Below are 27,069 nucleotides of genomic sequence, written 5' to 3' on the forward strand. Positions count from 1 at the left end.
ATCACCAACGTCCTAGTCTGTGACACCAGCGAATATGCGGTCATTACATAAATCTGCATTGTTGAACGTGACAGTCTTTAATCTCTGCTAAACCCTGCTTTGAAGTGTAATAGAGTTTCTACTTCAGACGATGAACTAAGAAGACTGTCCTCTCTTTTCTCCTGACAGTCTGTTTAAATCAACACATTTAGATGAACGTTTACCAACCTGCTGTCCATACTGTATGCCACCCATAGAAGCAGGTGTTCTGCTCTGCAGGCCCATGGGATACCGCTGAGGCCCAGCAGGTCCGTATCCCGGGCTCGTGTAAGAGCCTCCCTGCTGGGGTCCAGTCCCAGTGGGAGGCCCCTGCTGTAGCGAGTATGAATTGGGTCCTCCATAAGGCTGGCCGCGCATCTTCCCCACCGGGTCCATTGAACCTGGAGGCTGGACAATATAAAGAAAGGGGCAGTGCATCAGTGAGATGATTGACTGTTATCAGAAGCTGATTTAAACCCAGCGATGTGACAGGAGAAGCAGATGGCTCTTCCTCTGCTGGATCCTCAGGGAAACGACTGCAACTCATGGCTGTTTCAACAGTCAACAAAATAATCTGAGTAAAGTGGCATCATGGTACGTGAAGACCGTCTTCACTACGTAGTGAGCATCAAAGATTCAGTAAAAGTGAGACGTCTCACTCGGAGCTACTACAGTCGTCTACGGTGAAAGATTGTTTAGTGGAGCACATTGCATGCATGTGTGCATGTGTGTGTGTGTGTGTCTCCTGCAGTGGCCCCGCCCCCTGACAATGTGGCTGAATGTTACATGATCTGAAACATTCAAATATAGCAACATTTTCTCAGAAGAGTTACTGTCATCACTTTACACAGACTTTTACCCTGAGTCCAAGAAAACAGCTGCTTTTCTATGGAATTAGATTTGTGTCAAATATTATTATTATTATTACTATAAAATAATATTGTTATTATTATTAATATTATTTATAATAATAGTAATGATAATAATATTGTTGTTGTTATTATAATAATAATAATAATGTTGTTAAGAATAACAACACCAACAATATTGTTATTATTATAATTATAATAATTATTATTATTATTATTAATAATAATAACATTATGTCACTATATATATAGATCTCTATATATATAGACATATATAGATATATAGAAATGCAGTTTATTATCCAATCAGAAGTGCAGAGTGCAGCAAGTGCATTATATAGAGTTCATATCTGTTCCTGAGCCTACTGGTTCTGGTCCTGAGGCTCCTGTAGCGCCTTCAAGAGGGAATGAAGAGACAGGAGAGACAGGATGGGAGGAATCCTCAAGAATGCTCTGAGCCCGGTGTAGACAGCACTAGTTCTGGCACAGGTTTAGACTATTTAAGCTATTATTCATTAGAAATGACCACACATAAGGTTCTGCTCTTGACTGTATTAAAGGGGACATATTATACCCTATTTCCCCCATTAAAATAGTTCCCTGGTGTCCTAATGAACATGTCAGTGACATGCTTTGGTCAAAATACCATAAGGATGAAGAATCATAGCAGTTCAATAACCCTGCTAAACCCGCCCCTTTCAGAACGCTCGGTTTTCGTGCATGGTCCCTGTATATGCAAATGAGACACAGGCAAACACACACCCACTTCTTCCAGGGGGTTTCTGATTTGTCCTCTTTACAGCGCTTTACAGCTCTATTCGTCTCCCCCTCCCTCCACTAGTTCTCTGACAATATCAACATGGCAGCGTGCGCAGAAAACAGCGAGAGTGCCGTCACAGGAAGAGACGTCCTACATAAGGATCGAGCCGAACAGTGCCGAACTGTAAATCAGTTAAAAACACTTATGAACAGCACCGCTGATCGCCAGCAGCGCGCGGCGAGCTGAATAAACTGCATGTTGCTGTATCAGACCGGAGACTGTGCTCCGGAGACCTCACCACCGCTGACCAGCTCCGGTGCTCCGGCGAGCTGATCAGCGGTGGCGATCAGAGGTGGCGATCAGCGGTGACACAGAGAGTGTAGCACCACTGATCGCCACCGCCGATCGTCAGCGGCGAGCTGCATAAACAGCTGCTTTATGTGATTGTATCAGACTGAGTCTGTGCTCTGGTCATGGAGGACGTATTGAACAAATATGTTTAATTAGGACGTGTCAGAATGGTCAGTTATGACCTCTATGTGACCTTTTCCTAACAATGTGTGTGTTTGTACGTCGGTGAAATACGTCCCCTGACTACATTACATTACATGTCATTTAGCAGACGCTTTTATCCAAAGCGACTTACAAAAGTGCATTTAGTTACTCCAAGTTGATTTTGCATAATATGTCCCCTTTAACGGATTCAGAAGGATTGGAGTTCAGAGCAGCTCAGCAGCAGCAGCCTGTGAGGACACATGAAGGATGCAGGAGGAGAACAGGTGAAAGCTTGTACGCTGCATTACTGGAATAAAGGTAACCGTCCTTTTGGAACCTGTGTTACTTACAGAGCTTTAATCTGGGGGTTTAATCTGTTGCTCTCAGACAGTCAGTGTACAGTGAGGGAATAGATGAAGGGGCAGGGCTGTTTTCAGTGTTTTTGAAAATACAAAATGACTTTATTATATGTCTATACATGCTGCTGTATTTGGTAGTTTATGTTGATACCTTTATTAGTTTTATTTGAAAATGTCAACCTTTCAAAGAGAACTTCTCTTCATCAATTCAATTCAATTTTATTTGTATAGTGCCAAATCATAACATACATTATCTCAAGGCACTGTACATAGACAACATCAAATGAATGAAGAGAAGTTCTCTTTGAAAGGTTGACATTTTCAAAAGGAAGGAATATAATATAATCTCTAATATAAAGCTGAGATTCTGAGTTACATTTAAGTGAAGTACAGTGACAGCGAGGCATGCAAATGCACACTCTGACACAGTTGTGTGCTAAGAAATAATAGGCTGAATTTTAAAAAAGGGGCGTTAATGATTGACTATAAGAATGAAACAGAAGAAGAATTCATTCATTAACAGTCACCATCTCTTTCACTTCCTTTCTGACTTAAACTTAGTCACACAAACCTTGGATCACTACTTTCAAATGCATCAGTGCAACAATAACCTCTCTATAACTGCTGTGAGTAAAAGCATAATACTGTATCTTTGGATCACAGCTTCTGTTTAGAGTCTCACTGTTGGAGCCTTGGTGTAATTCTTTAGTTACGCCACCAGAGGGGGACATTATGCATGTAGATCCTTCATTATCCTCAGGCGTGTGCGTGTGTGTGTGTTTGTATAACGTTGTAGAATAGAAAGTAAAGTGGATCTGGACCATACCTGTGTAAATAAATGTATTCTATTCTGAGACATTGATTACTTATTTGATACTGAACATGTGTTCTAGAAGGTTGGCCAAAACAATCACACAAAGAGCCAAAATGGACCCGTTTTTAATCGGAAAAGGACCAAAAACTGCTTCAAGAACTTGGGTTAGGGTCAGCTAGCTTTGGTAGATCATCGCTGGCTTTCAGTGTTGGGGTGCCTGGACTCTGGACCGACTGGAGGTCATCACTGGGCACAAGTGGGATTGTTTGGATAACGTGGGGACGAGCATCTGCATTAAAGGCTGCTGCAGCTCTCTCTAACACAACACAGTCTTATTTTGAAAGTCCACAGCTCAACACTGCGACCAGTGACTCCACTGTGAGACAGTGTGAGTAGTTTTACCTGCGACTGAATTTACTAGTTATTTGAACACAAACAGAGTTCCACGACACAGCGCTGTGTTTCCATGTGGAGGAAGCACAGCAGCGATGACAACTGCACAACAAGGTCATAGTAGACACAACGGAGAGAGTGACTGGAGTGCATTCATTAAACCTCTGAACTGTCAGAGCGACCGAGTTCTGAGCATGTGGACATGTTTACTTTCCTTCATTTGAACCTCATATAAACACTCTGAGTGTTCAGTCTTTACAAGGAAATAAAAACTTTCAACAAGCAACAGAGAATGTCAGAAGTGGAATCACTGGAGAGTCTGGGTCGGAGCACAGACAGTGACAGCTGCATCATCACCGCTGGGACTCCACAAACACAATCCAGCAAAATTCATCTGGTGAGCATTAAAATATCGACATTTTAATTAGAAATCACAACCTTTTCTTTTTAATTTGCCATAACATTTCCATATTCTCATTTTATTCAGCATCGTGTCCGAGTCAGGGACCCAGGGTTATAAAGTCCAGAACTAGCATGGACCAAGCAGTCCTTACACAGACATCTGTATTTGGATCTCCACATGTTCACATTGTGGATGTTATGAGACTAACATTTCAAATCTGAATGTCTAGATTTCCAACAGACACATCCCTCAGCTGAAAGGAAGTTGAGGGATTTTAGGAAAATAAAAGTGGAATGAGAAGGAAAAAGAATGTGTCTGTGAAAAGTTTAGAAATGATGGAAAAAACAATGTTTGTGGATGAGGAAAGAAGAAGCAGAGGCATGAAGTAGGAACATGCAGAAACAATGAAGAGCACAATTTACACACACACACACACACACGCACGCACACACGCGCACACACACACACACGCACGCACGCACGACGCACACGCGCACGCGCACGCACACACGCACGCACGCACGCACGCACACACACACACACACTGCCACGCCGCGACGCCTAACACACACACACACACACACACACACACACACACGCACACACACACACACACACATACACACACACACACACACACACACACACGCACACACATACACATACACACACACACACACACACACACACACACACACATACACACACACACAGTGACTTGTACAGCAGTTGTTTTCAGTGTAACTGAATCATTAGAATCAGTTCATTAAAACACGTGTTCAGTTCTTGCTCGATGACCGGAGCACAGACTGCGTCTGACACTGGACTGAGACACAGCAGCAGTGTCTGTGTGTCTGTGATGCAGTCATGATCAGCAGTGCTGTCCCTGAATACACCAGACTCCTGTAGTTGTTGGAGATGAACCCACGTTTTCAGGATTATTAAGTAGTTTAACTGATCTACAGTTGGGCTTGATTTGTGTGTGGGACGTGTCTTCCTGTGACGACAGTCTGACCAATCATCGCATCGCACCTATTCAACACACTTGGAACCTCACCTGAGCAGGCACTACTTAAACTAGTACCTGGTACCAGGTTACTATGCTAGTGGAAAAGCTAGTTAAACCATGCCGTGGCGAGGTGAGTGGAGCCGGTGGAAATACACTATTATACTTTAGGAACTACCTTGTAAGGGGTTTCAAAGGGCCCTTTGGTCCAGTGTGGCCCCTGGCTTTCACACCTTGGTTGAATGGTTTTGTCACACAGGTGAACCTCATGGGAGTTGACCCTTGCGTTCCCAAGACATTTACAAGGAATCTTCAACGTCATCTTCATCTTCTACAATTACAATTCAAAGCCACCTTGTCAAAAGGTCATGTTCTTAGGTCATGTGATCACCTCTGAAGGTAAAAAAAGTAGATGCAATTCAGAATCTTCCACAATCCACCACAAAGAAACAGATGATGTGTTCGTTTGTTCATGGCAAAGGTCTGCGGTCACATGGACAATCCTTCACTGACCTGAAGCCTGAGTACACCAGGCCTTTAACTCAAACTGTTGATGGATGAATGACTTGTGTCCTGGTGCAGGGTCACAGGAGTAAACCATGCCTTGTTACAGGTCTCCCACCATGTCTCAGAAAAAACAGTTTAGTCTCCAGAGACCATCTCTGTGTGAACTTCTCATGTCTCCACAGCACAATGACCAAGATACAGCTCACAGAAGTGACAGAAGTGACAGATGTCATATTTACATCTGTGTCACAGACCATTTCAAAATGTGGGGAAAATGTATCACTGTCAACAGTGTGAGTGAACTGTGAGGAGTTGTGTGACTGTTTATTGGTTGTGTATGGTTGTTGTGTCTAATCCTGTGATTTATGCTAGTTAACATGTACAACCTTGTGTTAAACTTTTTTATTTTTTGTTTTTGCTTTGTAAAAAAGAATGCAGCTGGTTGGTCATTTTATTTTGACAAAGCACATTGTCATGTCTGCATGTAGTGAAGTAAATATCAGTAATACAGCGGAAGTGGAAGAAGATTCTTTGGTCTGATGAAACCACAATGGAGCCTTTTGGCCATCAGACAAGACAAAACCAAAAACCCAAACACTGCACATCACCGAGCCGGGACGGCATGAGACAAGAGGCTATACACTCCATACACTCATACACTCTTGAGTGTTTTGGGAGAAGGGATTTGTAAAGGCGTGCAGTGGGAGGGGTCTGGACCAAGGCCAGAGTGCAGGAGCCAGTACTGTGCATCACAGACGTAATCCACCACACTGCCACATGGCCTCAGTCCCCCTGAATGAAACAACACATGTTGGTTATGGCCAATATAGTAACATAGTGACTGAGGTTTTTAGAGTGAGATTTGTTCCATCAACAGCTGATATAATATATAAAGGGTGGAAGTGTATCCATCACTGTGTCACATGAACTTTGTATGCACTGTTTCTACGTTAGGACATGGACTTGAGTCTAAGTCATCTGGGAGTCAAGCACTGCCGAACCAGACCGAGACTTGAGCACTGACTGTAAATCTGACTCAGTTTACACTGATGAAGACAAACTAAGTCTTTCTGTCTTTGTATCACAACAAGCCTGACGCACTGATCACTATAACCTGTGCTGATTCTGAATGGACACAGACATGACCTAAAAACACACCAGTCAACGAGATAGAACCAGACCACAACTCAAGTTTGCTCACGCTTGTGTTTACTTGGTAGGTGGGCGGTGCCTGCTGACTGTGTCATCACATGCTTATTACTGTGACTGCTGCTGCTGCTTATTACTGTGACTGCTGCTTACTATTGTGACTGCTGCTGCTTATTACTGTGACTGCTGCTGCTGCTTATTACTGTGACTGCTGCTTACTACTGTGACTGCTGCTGCTTATTACTGTGACTGCTGCTGTGACTGCTTATTACTGTGACTGCTTTGTGACTGCTGACTACTGTGACTGCTGCTGCTTATTATTGTGACTGCTGCTGCTGCTACTACTGCTTACTACTGTGACTGCTGCTGCTGCTTATTACTGTGACTGCTGCTTACTATTGTGACTGCTGCTGCTTATTACTGTGACTGCTGCTTATTACTGTGACTGCTGCTGTGACTGCTATTACTGTGACTGCTGCTTACTATTGTGACTGCTGCTGCTTATTACTGTGACTGCTGCTGCTGCTTATTACTGTGACTGCTGCTGCTGCTTATTACTGTGACTGCTGCTTACTACTGTGACTGCTGCTGCTTATTATTGTGACTGCTGCTGCTTACTGTTGTGACTGCTGCTTACTACTGTGACTGCTGCTGCTTATTACTGTGACTTCTGCTGCTGCTTATTATTGTGACTGCTGCTTATTATTGTGACTGCTGCTTATTACTGTGACTGCTGCTTACTATTGTGACTGCTGCTGCTTATTACTGTGACTGCTGCTGCTTATTACTGTGACTGCTGCCTACTGTGACTGCTGCTGCTTATTATTGTGACTGCTGCTGCTGCTTACTGTTGTGACTGCTGCTTACTACTGTGACTGCTGCTGCTTATTACTGTGACTGCTACTGCTGCTTATTACTGTGACTGCTGCTTATTACTGTGACTGTTGCTGCTTATTACTGCGACAGATGCTGCTTATTACTGTGACTGCTGCCTCAGAAGCTGTGTGTGTTTTCGCTGTTGAATGAAGATGAACAAGGACAAATAAATGGTAGCTGCTACAGTTCAAATCTTTGGCTACTGGCTGACACTGATCTCACTTCTGCTATGCTAGCAGACTTTATGCTAACGTGTTAACATTTAAGCTAGTGGACTTTCTCCAGAGTTTCTACACAAACAGATTATTTAGAGAAGAACTGGACACCTTGAGGTGAATAGACACAGTGATGACGACATGACGCCAGCGATGAATATAAAGCACCCTGAACCTCTTATTAAGCTTCTATCTTCTTATAGGGCTTCTTCATAGAACCCTGCTATTGATAAACCCTGTTCAAACTACAACAACAGTAGCACTGCAGACTGTTATTTCAAAAACAGATGATGGAAATATGATGACACTAGTGTAAGGACAAGAAATGATAACAGAATAAGGCACACCCCTTCCTATATATTCTTGGTCATTTCATTTCAAATGTAAAGAGGTTTTTTATGTATTGTTGTGTGTGCAGCAGTGTCTGTGATACGATATATACAGGCTTCTAGGTGACATCACATATCTCCTGTGTGCTTAAGCCTCATTACTGCCAGTAATGATAAGAGTGTTGATAAATGAAGATGTAAAATTCTTTTAATAAATGCATATATATTTATTGTTATTATCTTCACATTTTAAATGTTAACTTACTTTATTCATTTATTTTTATTAACATATACAGTAGCATGAGTAACTTTGCTGACTGTTCTTGGTCTTATGTGTGAGGCTAGCATAATGATGTGCACCTGTTCCACGTGTTATCTTGAGACCAATGCTGTTTCCCAACCGTCATTCCACTGTGATGCTGTGTTGCAGGAGTGCACTGTAATAAAGGGACCTGTAATGGTTTTCAGTGTGTTTCTGTGAAAATGGACAGCACTTTATTTCCATGGCCTCTGGCTCTTTTTAACGGCTCTGTGGCCAAAAAACAGACTTTGCACAGCCACTCACCACCACCACAGGTGGGCTCACATATTCACGGAGCTACCTGTTGGAGCTCGGCCACCATCTGTCCTCACTGACAGTATCAGATTGAGGAGGAGAGGCAGCCGGCTCCCTCTACCTGCCATTACGCTGTCAAACGTGTGATCGCTTCAGAACACGACAGAGAAACTCTCCGCCTGACCTGCAACTGGACGGCTTCAACATCATTCGCTTTGACAGAGACGCAGTGAGAACCAGGAAATCTATTGGGGGCGGGCTCTGTATGGCTGTCCACAGAAAGTGGGTGTGGCAGCTGACAGCTATTACAGAGCTGTCAATCAGCCTGGAGCAGCCTGTGTTTCTGCTACACCACATTTGCCCCATCTGCAACAATGTGACCACTCCCACCAGACCTCTGCTGTGGAAATATCCCAAACACATATGTATCAAAGCCACACCCCCCTCGGCTTAAAACAGGCGTAATAAACTGGTTTATGTTATTATGTCATGTTGATATTGTCAGAGAACTAGTGGAGGGACGGGGAGAGGAATGGAACGGAGGGAACAGGAGCTGAGCGAGTGAGCGCTGTAAAGAGGACAAATCAGAAACCCCCTGGAAGATGTGGGTGTGTGTTTGCCTGTGTCTCATTTGCATATAAAGGGACCATGCACAAAACCGAGCGTTCTGAAAGGGGCGGGTTTAGCAGGGTTATTGTACTGCTATGATGACAGTCAAAAACATTCAAAAACATTCAAAAACAACCATTTAGAATTTAAGGCAGTGGCTCTCAAACCTTTGACACCAGGAACAGAAAATGTTGAAATACAGTTAAACAACAGGTTAAAATACAGTTTAAATAAACTTAAACTACAGTTACACTAGTTAAAATACAGTTAAAATATAGTTAAACTACAGGTTAAAATAAAGTTAAACTACAGGTTAAAATACAATTAAACTACAGTTAAACTATAGTTAAACTACAGATAAAACTACAGTTAAACTACAGTTTAAATATAGTTAAACTACATTTAAAATATAGTTAAACTACAGTTAAACTACAGCTTAAATAAAGTTAAACTAGAGTTAAAAGAAAGTTAAACTACAGATTAAAATACAATTAAACTACAGTTAAAATATAGTTAAACTACAGTTAAAATAAAGTAAAACTACAGTTAAACTACAGATAAAACTACAGTTTAAATATAGTTAAAATACAGTTCAACTACAGTTTAAATATAGTTAAACTACAGTTAAAATACAGTTAAACTACAGTTTAAATAAAGTTTAACTACAGTTTAAATAAAGTTAAACTACAGTTAAAATATAGTTCGACTACAGTTAAAATAAAGTTAAACTACAGTTAAACTACAGTTAAACTACAGTTTAAATATAGTTAAACTACAGATAAAACTACAGTTTTAATATAGTTAAAATACAGTTCAACTACAGTTTAAATAAAGTTAAACTACAGTTAAAATACAGATAAACTACAGTTTAAATAAAGTTTAACTACAGTTAAAATAAAGTTAAACTACAGATAAAACTACAGTTAAACTACAGTTTAAATATAGTTAAACTACAGATAAAACTACAGTTTAAATATAGTTAAACTCTAGTTAAAATAAAGTTAAACTACAGTTAAACTATAGATAAAACTACAGTTAAACTACAGTTTCAATATGTTAAACTACAGTTAAACTACAGTTAAACTACAGATAAACTACAGTTTAAATATAGTTAAACTACAGTTAAAATAAAGTTAAACTACAGATAAAACTACAGTTAAACTACAGTTAAAATAAAGTTAAACTACAGGTTAAAATACAATTAAACTACAGTTAAACTACAGTTAAAATAAAGTTAAACTACAGATAAAACTACAGTTAAAATAAAGTTAAACTACAGGTTAAAATACAATTAAACTACAGTTAAAATATAGTTAAACTACAGGTTAAAATACAATTAAACTACAGTTAAAATATAGTTAAACTACAGATAAAACTACAGTTTAAATATAGTTAAACTACAGTTAAACTACAGTTAAAATAAAGTTAAACTACAGATAAAACTACAGTTAAAATATAGTTAAACTACAGTTAAAATAAAGTTAAACTACAGATAAAACTACAGTTAAACTACAGTTAAAATACAGTTAAACTACAGTTAAAATAAAGTTAAACTACAGTTAAAATAAAGTTAAACTACAGGTTAAAATACAATTAAACTACAGTTAAAATATAGTTAAACTACAGATAAAACAACAGTTAAACTACAGTTTAAATACAGTTAAACTACAGTTAAAATAAAGTTAAACTACAGATAAAACTGCAGTTTAAATATAGTTAAACTACAGTTAAAATAAAGTTAAACTACAGTTAAACTATAGATAAAACTACAGTTTAAATATAATTAAACTACAGTTAAAATAAAGTTAAACTACAGATAAAACTACAGTTAAAATAAAGTTAAACTACAGTTAAAATAAAGTTAAACTACAGGTTAAAATACAATTAAACTACAGTTAAAATATAGTTAAACTACAGTTAAACTACAGATAAAACTACAGTTAAGCTACAGTTATAGTTATTTGCTCATCTCGGTATATACAGCACAATATTTCTGATTTAACCTGTGGGTTTAAGGAGATCAATAAACCTGGAAGAGTTCAGTTGTTGGTAACATGTTGAGATATTACTGTTAAGATGAGATAGAAAAAAGAAAAGAGGACACACTGTGGCTGTGAGCTGAAACAGTATCGACAATCAAAATCAATCAGAAAACAGCAAACCCCGCCCCCTCACCTGAGCATCGCAGACACAGCATGTATCCTCTCTCTCTCACACACACACACACTTTTGTATACAGCTCTAACAATAAAACCAACAAAAGCCCTTTATATTTGTGAGTCCTTACAAGGTGAAAAAGATGACCTCACAGCCTATTACACACATGTACACACATACACAGCTGCTGGCATGTGCAGACTAAAGACCCTGCAGTCAACTTCCTGTTTGAATACTCATTCTTCCTCTTTTTACCTCACAGAGTGTGAACAGTCTCTGTGGCTCTCTGTGAACTCTGAAAAGAAGGTGAAGCGATCAACTGAGGCAATGCAGGGTCAAGCCTCGTTTACACACACACACACACACACACACGTCTGCATTCATTCATTCATACACTGCAGGGTGTGTGAGTATGTTTGGCTTTCATACACACATGCTTCACTGATGGTAATTCCATGGTGCCTGAGCCAGAACCAGGTTTTCATTACAAACAGTCAACAATGCTAAAAATAGAAATTCAATTGGAAAACAGACTTAAAATCGGATGCTTCCATTATTTGACTTTGCACACGGAACTGAAAATATTCCACAAAAACTACCAGGGTGAAAATGATTAGCCCTCTTGAGAACTGACCTTTATATTGAGCTAGCTTAACTTTGTAACGCTCAAAACCTTTTAAATCAAGTTAAACTGAGGGTTATTATCTCCTAATTTACACAGAATATTTAATCTTCAGTCAGGGTTTGAGTTGTCACTTGAGAAAGCTTCACGCCAAAAAGAGAAGAAATCAGTTTAGACTTGAGAAAGAGGATTGTTGATGAATGAGTCACATACTTCAAACTCCAACAAACTTTAAAACAATGACTTTTTTATATGTCATTAAACTTGTTCTTTCTCTCCCTCGTTTGTGTCTTTCTTCTCTCTCTGTCCTCATCTTGCAGGTTGCAGGATCCAGATCCAGTTTTCGAGGCTATTATTATTACCATCATACATATCATGACCATTATGCTATAATTAAAGTTGATATCAGTATACTTGTTTATAATACCTTTACATCGCATCATACGTCATGTCATTTAACAGACGCTTTCATCCAAAGCAACTTGGAAGGATACAACCTGCCAGGGGTGGAGTTGAACTTGTGACCATGCAGTCTTCTGCACATGGTGTACCGGTCTTAACCACCGAGATACCCCACCCACTCTACCTCACCTCAGTCTTGTCCTTTCTGTGCCCCTCCTCTCCTGTCCCCCATTTTCCTTTCACCCCAACTGGTCGAGGCAGATGCTGCACATGTGAGAGTCTGGTTCTCTGTTAAAAGGGAGTGTTTTCTCTCCACTGATGCCTCGTGTGATTAGAGTTGATTCTAATATGTGACAACACTGTCTTCAACCAGACCTGACTGAAAGCAGTTGTTACAGTATAGATATTTCTGTGATAGTATTGAAATGAATACAAAACATATATCTTTTTCTTCTTTTATTATCTATTTCCTCTTCAGTTTGAACCAGAAAAAATATAGTACAAATATTAGTAAATTAGTGTAAAATTATATTAAAATACAGAATTTCTTTTAATTTAAAATACATTACCAGTCATTATGAAACCAGAGCCTATCTCCTGATATGAACAACAATTGAATACTTGTGGCTTTATGTGAGAATGTCAGAGACTTGGAAACTCAGAGGCCAGGTGTGAAACCAGAGTGAAACCTGCCCCTGAGGATCAGGAAGCTTCTCCCTGATGTTCTAAACACAGCAGCTGTCACTTTGTAAGGTGTTTAAATAATGTATGTTATGAATTGGTTCTATATAAACTGAATTGAAATGAACATATGAAATAGATCCTCCCAGTATCTGTGAATGTACAGAAACCTTCTGTCACTGGGAGCAGTGTTGTAGTGTTGTAGTTTTACACAGTTAGAACCTGGACTCAGGTTTTCCTCTGCTGGGTCCTCATGTATAAACCGTGTGTGTACGCACATAAAGGAGGTGTACGCTTGCTTTCATAAAAATGTTCTTGGCGTGGAATGTCACGGATCGCAGCTCAAACTTGACTAATAACTTTATTAATGCGTGTACAGTGACAACACTACTGATATACACCACGGCAGTTTAATCATATGTGGATAACTGTGTGTGTGAGAGAGACTCAATTTTCTCTAAGTCTTACTTTGAATTTTGCACAGATGAATCTTTACTTTATGTAACACAGCGATGTAAACAGACACACCTGCTGACATGAACACATGAACACATGTCAGTCAACAGTGTCTTGAACGCTCCAAAATAAAGATACGGAATAATTTGTTGTAAGAAAATGGGACTTGAGCGTTGAGCAGAACTTGTACATCATAAACGAATGATTTTCCTTTCCTGTTCCTCCGTCTTTACTATTGTTCTTCATCCATTATTTGTCCACCACAGGAGGGTCGTGGGGGGTGCTTTGCCAATCTCAGCTGACACAGGGCGATAGGTTAGGTTATAGTTCACCAGTCCATCACAGGGTCACACAATTTAGAGTGACCAATTTACCTAATCCTAATCCCCATATTGCACGTTGTTGGACTGTGGGAGGAAAACCCACACACACACATGCTAACTTCATGCAAAAAGACCCTTGTTCCAACTGAGGCTCGAACCCGGGTCTTGTTGCTGCAAAGGCAAGAGTGCAAACCACTACACCAACCGCGTATCCCCCGTTTTAGAGTAATTTGTATGGAATGGGGCGTGGTGTGTTACTCATGCACTTCTGCACGTTTGTCTACAGTTGGCACAAGAACACCCAGCAGAAGGTGGGTTATCATCATCTTCATCATCATCATCATCATCAGGGCATTTAAAACCTGCTTTAGTCTCCAGCAGTTGAGTTAGATCTCTGTGCTCCTCCAGAGTCATCGTCACCACAAGTCTATGCACATAAAACACAGAAGAGAGAAAAAGAAAGTGTTTGTTTGATAGATAAATGACAGTGGCCTGCATGTTATGGTTAGTAGGTTAGTATGGTCAGTATTACAATAACAAAAGTATGGAACAAACTTTGGCTAAATGCTCTCGTGGAAATCATTTAAATCATTCAGCTGAAGTTACTCAGGCAACAACTGCTATAATGAGCTACCACATCAAAGTGATGTTGTAGATTACACTGTCATTTACAGTGTGAAATGTGATGGACAGAGATGCTAACATTACATAAATACCCAGGTAATATTATCAGTACAAACCTGTTACTTGTCTCCAGTGTGTGAGGAGCTTCTCTTCTCTTCTGTGGAGGAAGCGGTCCACTCCCTCTCCCTCGTTTGCCTCACGATATCGGTAGAATTTGTACTTCTAACTTGATACACTTGTGATATTTCTGCTCCTGGTCTCTACCTCACCTCTGTCTTGTCCTTGTTTGCTCATTGTGTGAATTGTTGCTCTGCTCTCAATAATGTTGTCGAAGTACAGTGCCTTGAGATAATGTATGTTGTGATTCAGTGCTATACAAACTGAACTGAATTGAACTGAAGTGAACATCAAAACACAGTAGGGTTAATGTCCCTTCACTCAAAGCCTGAGCAGGTCTGTATCACCTGCAGTGACACTCTGGTTTAACTACAACACTTTATTTCACAGTCTCCCCCAACTGCATCTCTTGATAAAATGTTAAGTGATAAAATGAATTAAGGGTTGTTTTATATGTTTGCACATATATTTACACATATGTAAAACACTGTGAAAATGATGTCAATCTAACATCACACAACACAACTACATTTAAACCATTCTGTTGCCTTAAAAAAAGAGATTCTCATACTTAAATTAAAATCTTCAACATACTGACAATTAGTCAATTAGACATGAAGACTAACGGTGTCTGACCCAAAAAGAACAATCTTACTTTCATCAGTCTCTAAAGGGCCAGTCCACGTGTTCTTTAGCAGATTGTAACCTAAGACTAACGGTCGTAAGAGATGACGACTAACGGTCGTAAGAGATGACGACTAACGGTCGCAAGAGATGACGACTAACGGTCGCAAGAGATGACCGACGCAGGCGCCAGATTTAATTACCAACGGTCGCAATAAATCTCACGACCGGAAGACATGACTACTAACGTCGCAAGAGACATGACGACTAACGGTCGCGGATTAACTTGAGAGACGACATGTCGAAGAGATGACGACTAACGGTCGCACTGACGCAGGTCGCAGATGACGCATCAGACCGCGGTCGCGATGCGACTAACGGTCGCAAGCGACGGTCGCAAGACATACGATTTAGCAAGACATAGCGACCGCAGTGCATACGCGCCAGACGACTAGCGCGATTGCGGTCGCAAGAGATGCTGATACTAACGGTCGCAAGACATTGATTACGAACGAGATAAAGACTGGCCAAAATTACCGAACGCGCAGCAGAGATGACGACTAACGGTCGATAAGGCATGACGACTAACGGTCAGGCGGCATGACTTGACCAACGGTCGCGAAGAGATGATGACTAACGGTAAGGATGCGATTGAACGTCGAAGGCATGAAGACTAACGGTTTAGCGCCAGAAGACTAATTGCGAAGACATGACGACTTAACGGTCGCAGACTAGCAGGTGCGCATAGACTAGAGAGATGACGCGAAGACATGAAGACTAACGGTCGCAAGGCATGAAGACTAACGGTCGTAAGAGATTATGTCTGTTTTTTCGAAAACATATTGTGATCCTGTCCTGTGATGGACTGGAGATTTGCCCAGGGCCAAGTGGAAGTGACCCGCTTGTGACCCAAGGGTCACGGGTTCAGACCCTGTGACAGGTCAAGGACAAGTGCTGCCCACTGCACTGGTAAGGTTGTGCTGAAGTTTCCATAACTAACGTTTGTGTGATACAATAATGCAGATGTCAAAAAATAAGGTCCTTCATGCTTGAAGCATCAAGTGATCATGTCACTTCTCTAGACCATTTGGAGATTCTTTTTTATTTTTTTTCCTCCAGCCTTTCACTTCTAACTTATATCTGCAGCATACCTCTCAGCCACATGAGGGAGCACTTCACACGGACATCAGGGACTACTATCTTTAGGGTGGGCAACATCACAAATGAAAATTCCGTAAACCATAAAACACCAAAGAAGCAGCAGCAGCTTTCATTTTCCACCACGGTCATTGTTTTCTACCACAATCCATGATTCAGCAGCCAGGCAGTTTCACACTTGATGTGTGTGCAGTAGTGAGGGCAGCAGCCCTGATCTGCTGCATCCTGCACACATTTGCTGTTCACTCTGCTGCTCTCCTGCTCATTCTTATGCAGCTCCTGTAGAGATATCAGTACACATTCTATATATATATATATATATATATATATATATATATATATATATATATATATATATGTATATATATATATACATATATATACACATATATATATACACACACACACACATATATATATATATGTATATATATATAATATTATATATATATACATATACATTAACCGTCACAGGAAGAGATGTCCACAGAAATCAAGCCTAACACAGCCGAACTGTAGATCAGTTAAAACTACTTAACAATCCTAAAAACGTCTGGTGTATTTAGGGACAGCACTGCTGATCATGACCGGCGAGCTGCATCCAGGGTTTCCCCCAGTGCATTATAAACCCGGCCCCGCTTGTTCATCCAAACTAGCACGGATGTTAGCACATAGTCAGAGCAGCCTTCTGCGAGCCGCGACCGTAAACATCGAACTAGCGGCTATAATCCAAAATGGTTAGTTGACCCTAAATTTAACCATTCAATCACCGCCAGCGGGCAACGCAAGGATCCTCTGTGCACATGTTGGCAGCAAGCAAACATAAATAATGTAAATATGTACACTGTAGGGATGCAACAATATTGGGTATTTTACGTTTCGGCCCATCACAAAACTTTATCAAAACTTTGTACAGCACTTTGTTTCACAAACTTTGTATGCTGGGCAGTTAGATCTGCGTAGAACTACGATGAGATCTGGATGGACCGCACACACACACACACACATTAACATGGAGCACACAGTAATTTACTGGCTGCTAAAACATGAAATTGCCCACCATACAAATTAAAGAGCCCTGCTTGATCTTGCTAATTGACTTGACTGTGACGACTTCTCCAAACTTAAATTATTTCAATGTATATTTTGTTTCCAAAACACTATAACTGGTACGTGTTAGGTTAATCTTTCTTTCTTTTTTTTTGATTAACAAGTAGGCCTTAATTTAATTTAAGTGAAAACGATTGATATTATTTATTTTAAAAGTATTTTTTGTGTTTGTTAAAACAGTATTTCAAAACGAGCCTTTTTGTAGGACAGTTGGTGTTTGAGTACTGTTAATAAATGTCTGACAATCACACATATTAGTCATCATTTCAAATTTCCTGTCAACTTTTACATGGTACCACCAGGCTCAGTGGGTTTTATGGGCGTGTAAAACATTGCCCCCACAGCTTCACTCAGCCGTGCAGTGATGACTCCGCCCACATTGAGTCGGTACTTTTTCTTGTAGAGGAGATGCGACCTGAACCGTTCCGTGCCGAGGCGAGTAGAGCCGGTGGAAACACGCCATTTGATCACAGATTTATTTTAAACTTTCATATTCTAAGTACAGCACTAAATGTGGTTTACTGAAGTTAAGTTGAAAACTAATAAAACCCATTCATTCATTCATTCATTCATTCATTCAATCAATCATGTCACTTGTTTAAGTTATTTAATATGTCTCAAAAACAAACTGGATTGGAGTTCACTTATGCCTCTGGCTGGAAAAGTATAAAGAAGTGCAGAAAATGAAAGGCTGCTCAACTACAATGATTCTCTGATGCTTTAAAATAGAAAGCAAATCCAGAGAGACATTGGAATGGATCTCAGAATAGCAAAGACTCAGCCAATGATCAGCTCCAGGGTGATCAAAGACCTGTGACCTGTGAGTACTGTGACAATTACAAGACGCCTGTGTGAAGCTCAGCTCTGTTAAAAACAGACATGTGCTGAAGAGGTTACAATCTGCTAAAGAACACGTGGACTGGCCCTTTGGAGACTGATGAAAGTAAGATTGTTCTTTTTGGGTCAGACACAGTGTAGCATGGTGGTGGGGAGGTTTCTCTTACTATGGTGTCGGGCCTATTTATTGCACACCAGGGATCATGGATCAGTTTGCCTACATCAAAATACTTGAAGAGGTCATGTTGCCTTATGCTGAAGAGGAAATGCACTTGAAATGAGTGTTCCAACAACAACACAACCACCGCAAACACACCAGTCAGCGAGCAGCATCTTGGTTCCATGGAGTGGCCAGTCCAATCCCTGCATCTTAATCGGATAGAAAACTTGTGGGGTGACATCAAAATGCTGTTTCTGAGGCAAAACCAAGAAATGCAGAGGAATTGTGGAATATTGGGAAATCATCCGGGGCTGGAATACCTGTCAGGTTATACAACTAAATTAGTTAGTGATTTACAGATTTTCCAGTGTATACAGTAAAGTCAGTGAGTAAAGAAAAATGCACACACTGCTATTTTCTCGAACAGCTCAATATATTTTTCGTTTATATTTTTGTGTATGCAATAGTCAAATAATTAGCAGCATAAGCCACTTTTGTAAATATTTTCTGTACAGTATTCAGTTTCTCTACACATCTAAATACATAGTGTTGTATACATATATATATGTATACATATATATGTATATATGTATATACACATATATATATACATATATATTTGTATGTATATATACACACACATACATACATACAGAATATACATATATGTATATATACACACATACATACATACAGAATATACATATATGTATATGTGTTTATATATATAAACAAACATATATATACACACACCTATTATAATAATAATAACAACAATAACAACAATAATAATAATAATAATAATAATAATGATGATGATGATGATGATAGGTAATGTCAATTTTCCTCTATAATCCCATTCAAATGTAATTCCTTATTATTTTTAATATTCCAATTATATTCAATTACTGTCATGACAGTACAAATATTAAAAAAATATACCCTCAGAATAAAAAAAGTGCTTCGTAACCTTCGGTCATCTCAGTTAAAAGCAGTCATCATCATCAGTCATCATCTAACCGCTTTATCCTCCACCAGAGGGTCGCGGGGGGTGCTGTGCCAATCTCAGCTACATCGGGCGATAGGCGGGGTACACCCTGGACAGTTCGCCAGTCCATCGCAGGGCCACACACAGATAGAGACCGGCGGGAACTCCGACTTCAAGTTACTAGTTTGCAAAACAAGCCTGTACATTTGTCATATTAACACTATGTACGCCCAGAAGTGCCTGTAACGTGACGGTTTGGTGTGAATACGTGTATTGTTATCATTATGTGTGTACTAATATGTATCTTTCACATGCTTACTATGCATATACTTACTATGTCAGATATTCAACAAAGAAAACAAGAACTCTTTGAATGAAAAGACAATTCTTATTTGATTTAAACCCACTTTAAATATAGGGGGCCACACAGTTGTGTAGTGGTTAGCAAAAAGACCCGGGTTCGAGCCCCAGTTGGAACAAGGACCTTTCTGCATGGAGTTTGCATGTTCTCCCTGTGTGTGCGTGGGTTCTCTCCGGGTTCTCCAGCTTCCTCCCACAGTCCAAAAACATGCAATGTGGGGAATAGGTAAATTGGACACTCTAAATTGACCATAGGAGTGAGTGTGAGAGTGAATGGTTGTTTGTCTCTATCTGTGTGCGTGTGTGGCCCTGCGATGGACTGGCCAACTGTCCAGGGTGAACCCCGCCTATCGCCCCATGTAGCTGAGATTGGCACAGGAGGATAAAGCGGTAGATGATGACTGACTGACTGACTTTAAATATAGGTCTTAATATATATTTGACAGGCTAAGGGATATAAGATAAGGGCATGTTATGTCCCTCCAACAGGAATTTAACATGACAGAAATAAGTGAAAAATGTCTCTTAAACAGACATTTTACCTTATTTCTGAGGGAAACATACTCTCTTCTTTTTTAGGTTTGCTTCCCTCTCTCTCTGTCAGTATCCTCAGACTGCACGTTCATGAACTGCAGACACACACACACACACACACACGTTCATTAACAAAGCAGGTAACTCCCTCGCTACTTTCTAGCCTAACTGCAAATGTCCTCACTGTGGGACTAATAAAGGACGAGCTGTGGCGTTAATACGGTCATGTCATTAACGTTAAATTGTGTCTGTAATTAAAATGAAGCCACTTCACATTTTCACATTCTCAAACCCGGTCCATTCAGCGCCGTCCGCTCATGGGAAACCAGCGAGACTATCAAGATGGACCGAGAGAGATTACATTCATTTCGTCACTTGCAATGTGGCGTCTCTCCGGCTCTCCACTTTGTTTGGCGCTGGGATGGAAACGAGTGCAATGGTTGGTCGGGACCCGACCCAGTGCAGGACTCTGACAGCGAGGGTGTATTTGTGACAATAAAAAAAAAAGAAGCCTCTGCTAATTTGATGTTGACATGCTGCCGTTGTTGTGAGTGAGACACGGGGAAGAGTAGAACACAACCCAACTGACTGTTTGACTGCCACTCCAGAGCTCTTATCTTGGTTACGAGGGAGGGACTGAGTTTGTTCATGCAACCAAAGCTGCTTCATCTATTTGTCCAGCGCGGTTTTGTTTTTTTATGTGACTTATTGATAACGGGGAAGTGTCTATCGCAATACATACCGTTCATTAGTGCCCAGCCCTATATCACGCCATCCCCACTAACACATTTAGGTTTGTTCCATCACCCACGCAGCTCTCTCTGTTTCTGATTAAATCTAAATCCTGCTCATAAACTTTTTGCTTGATCCATTTTTTACTTTGTTAGCAGTAGGTAACCGTGGTCAATAACACACGGTGCCTGCCCTCGGGACAAAATCACCAAAGGTAAACTAAGCTTAAGCTTAAGTGACGAGTCTAACTTGCTGTCGTCACTAATATAACAGACTAGAACGTGGTATAATTGAACACCGTTGAGCTGTAATTTGACTCATTGTGTGAACCACTTATTAATTGTAAAGTTTACTTTAGTAATAATTCCAAAATATCGATGCAGTGACAAACTCTGTTGACCAGAGCAGTCATGTGACCAATCAGCTTGACCGAGTCGAGTGATGACAGATTATATATTATCATTATTATTATAAGAGATTATATATCAGCTATATTAGAAATATATAATACCAGTAATAAAAATATGAAACGGTGAATGTAATAAAAGCCTATGTAGAACTAAGTATAGTATTTTTTAATAAATTCAACAATAATCCTTTTTATTCTTTACTTACTTGAACATGTGGATTTGTTTACATATATCTGCAATATATATTATTATTTTCATAATCGATTATTTTCTCGATGAATCGTTTGGTGTTGAGAATATCAGAAAACCTTAAAAAAAGTTGATCAGTGTTTGTCAAACCTGGAAATGATGACGTTCTCAAATGTCTTCTTATGTCCACAAACCAAAATGATTCACTTCTGATGATTTCTTTGTTATCCAGAGCAAAGAAATGAAGAAAATACTCACATTTAAGAAGCTGAAACAATCAGAAATCTTGGTTTAATCATGAAAAAAGCTTCAAACCGATTATTCGATTATCAAAATAGTTGTCATTCATCATTAACCTTTAACTGCATTTAATGTATATTTTGCATTGTCCAGTTTGATATATCCATCCATCCACCATCTACCGCTTTATCCTCCACCAGGGGGTGATGGGAAGTTTGATATACATAATAAATGTATTCAAATTTAAATCTTAGTGAAATGATCTACATTTATCACAGTGCCTGTGTGTTTTTCAACATTTTTAACATATTTTAACAATACCATGGTATACTGATAATAACTTTTATTTATCACAATTATCCTCGTCATTATGTGCTAAATCTTCAATTTAATTCTCCTTTTTTGTGCAACATAAATAGGTTTTTATTGTGAATCATTTTATACCAAAACAAGCACTTTTACTTTGCAATTTTGTCTAATATCATAATGAATATCTTGCCCACCGGCTATAAATAGTTGTTTTTTCCACTTTTTTCCCTCTGTGTCAGCCCCCGCTTGACCCCAGACTAGATGCTCCATGGCCCCCAGGTCATTTGAGTTTGACACCCCTGGGTTAAGGTGTGGACGACGTCTCATGCTCCCTGAACCACTCTTTCACTATTTGAGCCCGATGAATCCTGACATTGTCATCTTGGAATATGGCCGTGCCATCGGGGAAGAAACAATCCATTGATGGAATAATCTGGTCATTCTGTATATTTGAGGTAGTCAGCTGACCTCTGAACCCAAACATGACCAAGTGCAGCGACAGACAAACTGCCAAAAACGGAGCAGAAAACCACGAGCTGCTGGATGCCGTTCATTATTGTCCGTTGAGTTGCAACACAATGTCATTGTTGGCGCACCGGTACAACATCACGTTACGCGGACTTAAAGCACATGATAAAATAGTGCAGTGTTGTGTTACATAAATAACATTGATGTTGTTTGCTTTTATTCAGTCACATTGAGGAAATGTTTTGCTGGTAAAATAGGTTTAAAATACAATAAACAAAATGGTTAAAAATAAAACGGACCTTTACGCTAGTTTGTGGTGGGATTTGTATGTGACGGTTTGTGTGCTTAAAACAATGGTGAATAAAGGGGCCGTCCACACAGACACAGGTTTCGGTGCATGGTGTTTCAGGGGACCTGAAGCGGTATTTTTTGAAAACGCCTGAAAATCTCAAAATGCCGGCCTTGCATTTCCACGTACACCGAGAATACTTTAGCAAAACTGTGACGTCATATTTCCAGCTCTCTCTTGCACGGTCATTCATTCATTCATTCATTCATTCAACTACTGTCAATGGAAAGTAACTAAAGTCAGCCTGAGAAGACACTAGATATCAGTAGATTTCACATACAAAAACAAAGTGTTGAATTGTAAAATAAAGACTGGTGTGTGTGCAGCAGAATTGTGCATTCTGGTTTAGTAGGTTTATGACACCAGAGGTCTGAGAAGTCACTAAATATGCACACAGAAACAGCACGACTTAAACAAACAGACATGAGTTCCTTTCTCTTCTGTCTCCACTGATGTTATAATATCTAATGTTTACAATGTCGTCTTCTGTTTTTTGGTGTCATGCTACAGTGCAACTTACAGTCCTGCCATATGTACTACAGTGTTTTCAGGGTGGTTTCAGGGGGTTCCGTGTGGATAGAGATATTTCCTGAGACGACGCTGTCTTTATGGGTGAACTTTTTGAAAACGTCATCAAGAAAAAGATTGTTTCTGTCTGGACGAGGCCTAAGACCTAAGAGGGTAGGAATTTAAAATTTAAGTTGGTAAATGTTGATCAGGAGTACTCGTAAGAGACTGTACATGTAGAGTAAAAACACAACAAAGTGTCCATTATGTCTGAGATCAGATGAGGTAAACACTGATGACTCATGTAAACATGTGAGAGAAAACACTGACACTTGGCTGACACCCTGGTTGCTTGTAAACACAACTGCACACAGACCAACTGTCCCACGTGTCTGTGAGAAGCTCAGGAGCAAAAGTCGCCTTCACTCCCGATCTGGAAAACAAGGCTGTGCAGCAGGAAATACGTGGCCACACCTACTCCTACTGCTGTACCACAGTCATGAGCCATACACAGAGCGACCTCAGGTGTACACATGTCAACAGGTAAGCTGTGACTATGACACACACACACAATAACAACACTATGGTCAACATGAGTGCAGTCGTCATACAAATCAGTGCGGAGAGAACTGTGTTCACCACATGCTTTTAATAATACAACAAATGAAGCTTTCTACGACAATAGAAGAATAAAACATAGAACACATATAATACAAACGTAAACAGACGATAGCAGAAATCTGCGTGGGTCTATATTGTGTTCACACGGTGGAGGAACACGAGTGGGCGGAGGAGTTGTTTTCCTGCAGCCTTCTATTACAAGCAATTATACATGGCCGAGAGCAGAGGGATCAGGAGCCAATCAGATTGCGGCTCGCATGTCAACCTAAGACCAACTGTCTCGTGGCTCTGACAGCATCATTTTACCTCCATAATTCAAATGCCAAAGCAAAGGCGAGCAGCACTTCGCCTGCTCCGACCTGCGGAGACTCACGAGCCGAACCGAACCACTCCATCTGGACTCAGTTCATCACGGTCACAATTGTGCTGATATCTCACTCGGCGGGTGTAATTCTTGAGTTATATCATGCAAACGCCATCGCTGATGCTAACATCCTGTTTGATCCGTGACAGTCGCTAACAACCGTGTTAGCACTGCTGGACCCGACACGTCAAACACTCGTACTGTGTGTGTGTGTGTGTGAGAGACAGAGTCCTGTCCTACAACACATGTGTGCTGATTTCTGTCTCACACACATTCCTCCCGACAAACATCTGCCCCACTCGGTCACACTGTTGCCCTGACGCGAACAACAGCCCCAAGTCACAAAGTTCTGTCTCTGTGTGAACACTAACGCAGGGGTTCTGATGGGAGACAGGCACAGGCAGCCATTTTAAAACTCTTGCTACACAGACAATGGCTGGTCTCACGCAATATTAACCTCCACAGCGTTTACACAGCCGAGTGCTGACGTCACGTCAGACCAAGTGTGTCAGTGCAGTGTGTGAACTTTACCTGGGTTCTGTTAAGGGGCTGCCCGGTGTTTCCCGGGCTCATTGGAGGCGGGTGATGGGTCCTTTGTTGCCAACCCGGATGGACCCCTCCATACTGACTGTTGCCCATGTCTCCTGGTCCCTTGTTAACCCCTTCCTGATTGTTATAATCTCCTTGTGGGTAGTTGGGATAGCTCCTGGTGGAACTGGGAGATGTCAAAAGCTGATTTAAAGTTGGTGTCGACGTAGACTGTTGGTTGACCATGTTATACCTCTGGTTATTAAACGAGGCAGCCATCGCTGTGGTTCCGCCTGCCGGCTGTTGCTTGACTGGCTGCCCCCCAGCCGCTGGAGGCTGGTTGTTACGCGGGGAATTCATGGCCCCGTATCCTTGGCTCTGATAAGTTCTGTTCTGAAACGGGCCGTAGTTGTTGTAATGGTTCGGGTAGCCGTGTTCGTGTGAATTAAGGGGGTACGGGTCCATCATGCCCGTCCCCGACGCAGCTGCCATGCCAGCGCTTTGTTGTCCGCCATGTTGATGAAAAGGAGCCCGGCTGTAGTGCTGGTTGTAACCGTAGGGAGGTGGAGGAAAGGGGCCCGAGTGGTGGTGTCCTATTCCGGGATGGCTATTCCCTTCGGGCCCGCCTGTATCATTCTGATTACCGCTATTATTTGCCCGGGGTAAATTCCCATTTCCGTTCTTCATGTCAGAATCCCCTCCTCCCCCTGCATTTCCACAGTCGCTCCCGTCCTGCAGCTCTCTCTGACCAGGAGACCTGTCCGGACCCGGCTCCTTATTTTCATGTTCTTTCACTCCCGGCACCGACTCCTCGTGTGTGTCCCGATCCGGCTTCTTGAGTTCGGATGGTGGGTTCGTATTGAGAGAGGCGACGCTGGCGACCTGAGCGGCCATGATCTCCCTCTCTCTCGCCGCTCTCTCTCCCTCTCTCAGCGCGGCGACTCGCTCACAAACTCCCAACAACCATTGAATTTATGGACGATTATATTAATAACAACATACCCGCTGTCCCGGTTCATCCCCCACTGTGCTCTCCGCCTGGACCGGTATCCGATAATCCACTGGTACTCCGTTTATAGTGGGGGTGGGGGGGGGGCAAATTTAGTGAAGGAAAATATATTAATATAGAACTATGGCATGAATTTCAGCAACACAAACGGGAGGGGGGCTTCTGTTACAGAATGTGAGTGTGAGCTACAAATCTACGAAACCAGCACGAGGCTCCGGGTCCGCGAGACACACAACCATCTTCCAGTGCTGTCGCGAGAAAATCAAAACCCGGCACATATGTAGAGTGAAAACTGGACCTGGAGTGCTCTGAAGGTCTGTCATAATAGCAGCGAGTGAGCACTTGTTGTGACTGATGTGCCTTTAAACAGAGGCTCATTTAGAGGTAAAAACTTATGCTAATGACGGCTCATCACTTCAAATCTTACAAACCAGTGACTATTAGAAACACTTTATTACACTTTAGCAAATAGCGCCACATTTGCATGCACTGACAAACACGTAACGTTGCCTCTCTGTTAAAGGTACAGTGTGTCAAATCGAAGTTGCATGTTACATGTTGTAATATGTAGCCTTTAGTGTGCGTCAAAACTCAAAGGACGTTTACTTCATCCATTCATCCAAGTGGGCCAAATGGTGGCGTCAATAGAGCTGACCGGGCTCATTTTGTTCTTGTTAAAAACAACAACACTTGTGTATACTGTATTTGTATCGTAAATTTCTGCCAAAGGAAAATTTCCCTGAATTTTACACACTTTACCTTTAAATATAATTGCATTTCTCATGTATGAACTAACACTGTCCATTATCCAAAGTGCACATAATTCCGATGA

The 27,069-nt window shown here is 40.8% G+C and overlaps 1 protein-coding gene across 1 annotated transcript in view; it reads right to left on the reverse strand.

Moving 5' to 3' along the window:
* Positions 1 to 26,318, reverse strand: part of LOC122786808 (AT-rich interactive domain-containing protein 1A-like) — a 71,980-nt gene extending 45,662 nt beyond the window's left edge. The window contains 2 exon segments of the mRNA XM_044053305.1: positions 208 to 426; positions 25,232 to 26,318. Of these exon segments, the coding sequence (XP_043909240.1) occupies positions 208 to 426; positions 25,232 to 26,122 (1,110 nt within the window). The 5' untranslated portion in view covers positions 26,123 to 26,318.
* Positions 26,319 to 27,069: the final 751 nt, after the last annotated feature.

Source organism: Solea senegalensis, linkage group LG20, assembly GCF_019176455.1.
Source record: "Solea senegalensis isolate Sse05_10M linkage group LG20, IFAPA_SoseM_1, whole genome shotgun sequence".
In the NCBI taxonomy this organism is placed as follows: Eukaryota; Metazoa; Chordata; class Actinopteri; order Pleuronectiformes; family Soleidae; genus Solea; species Solea senegalensis.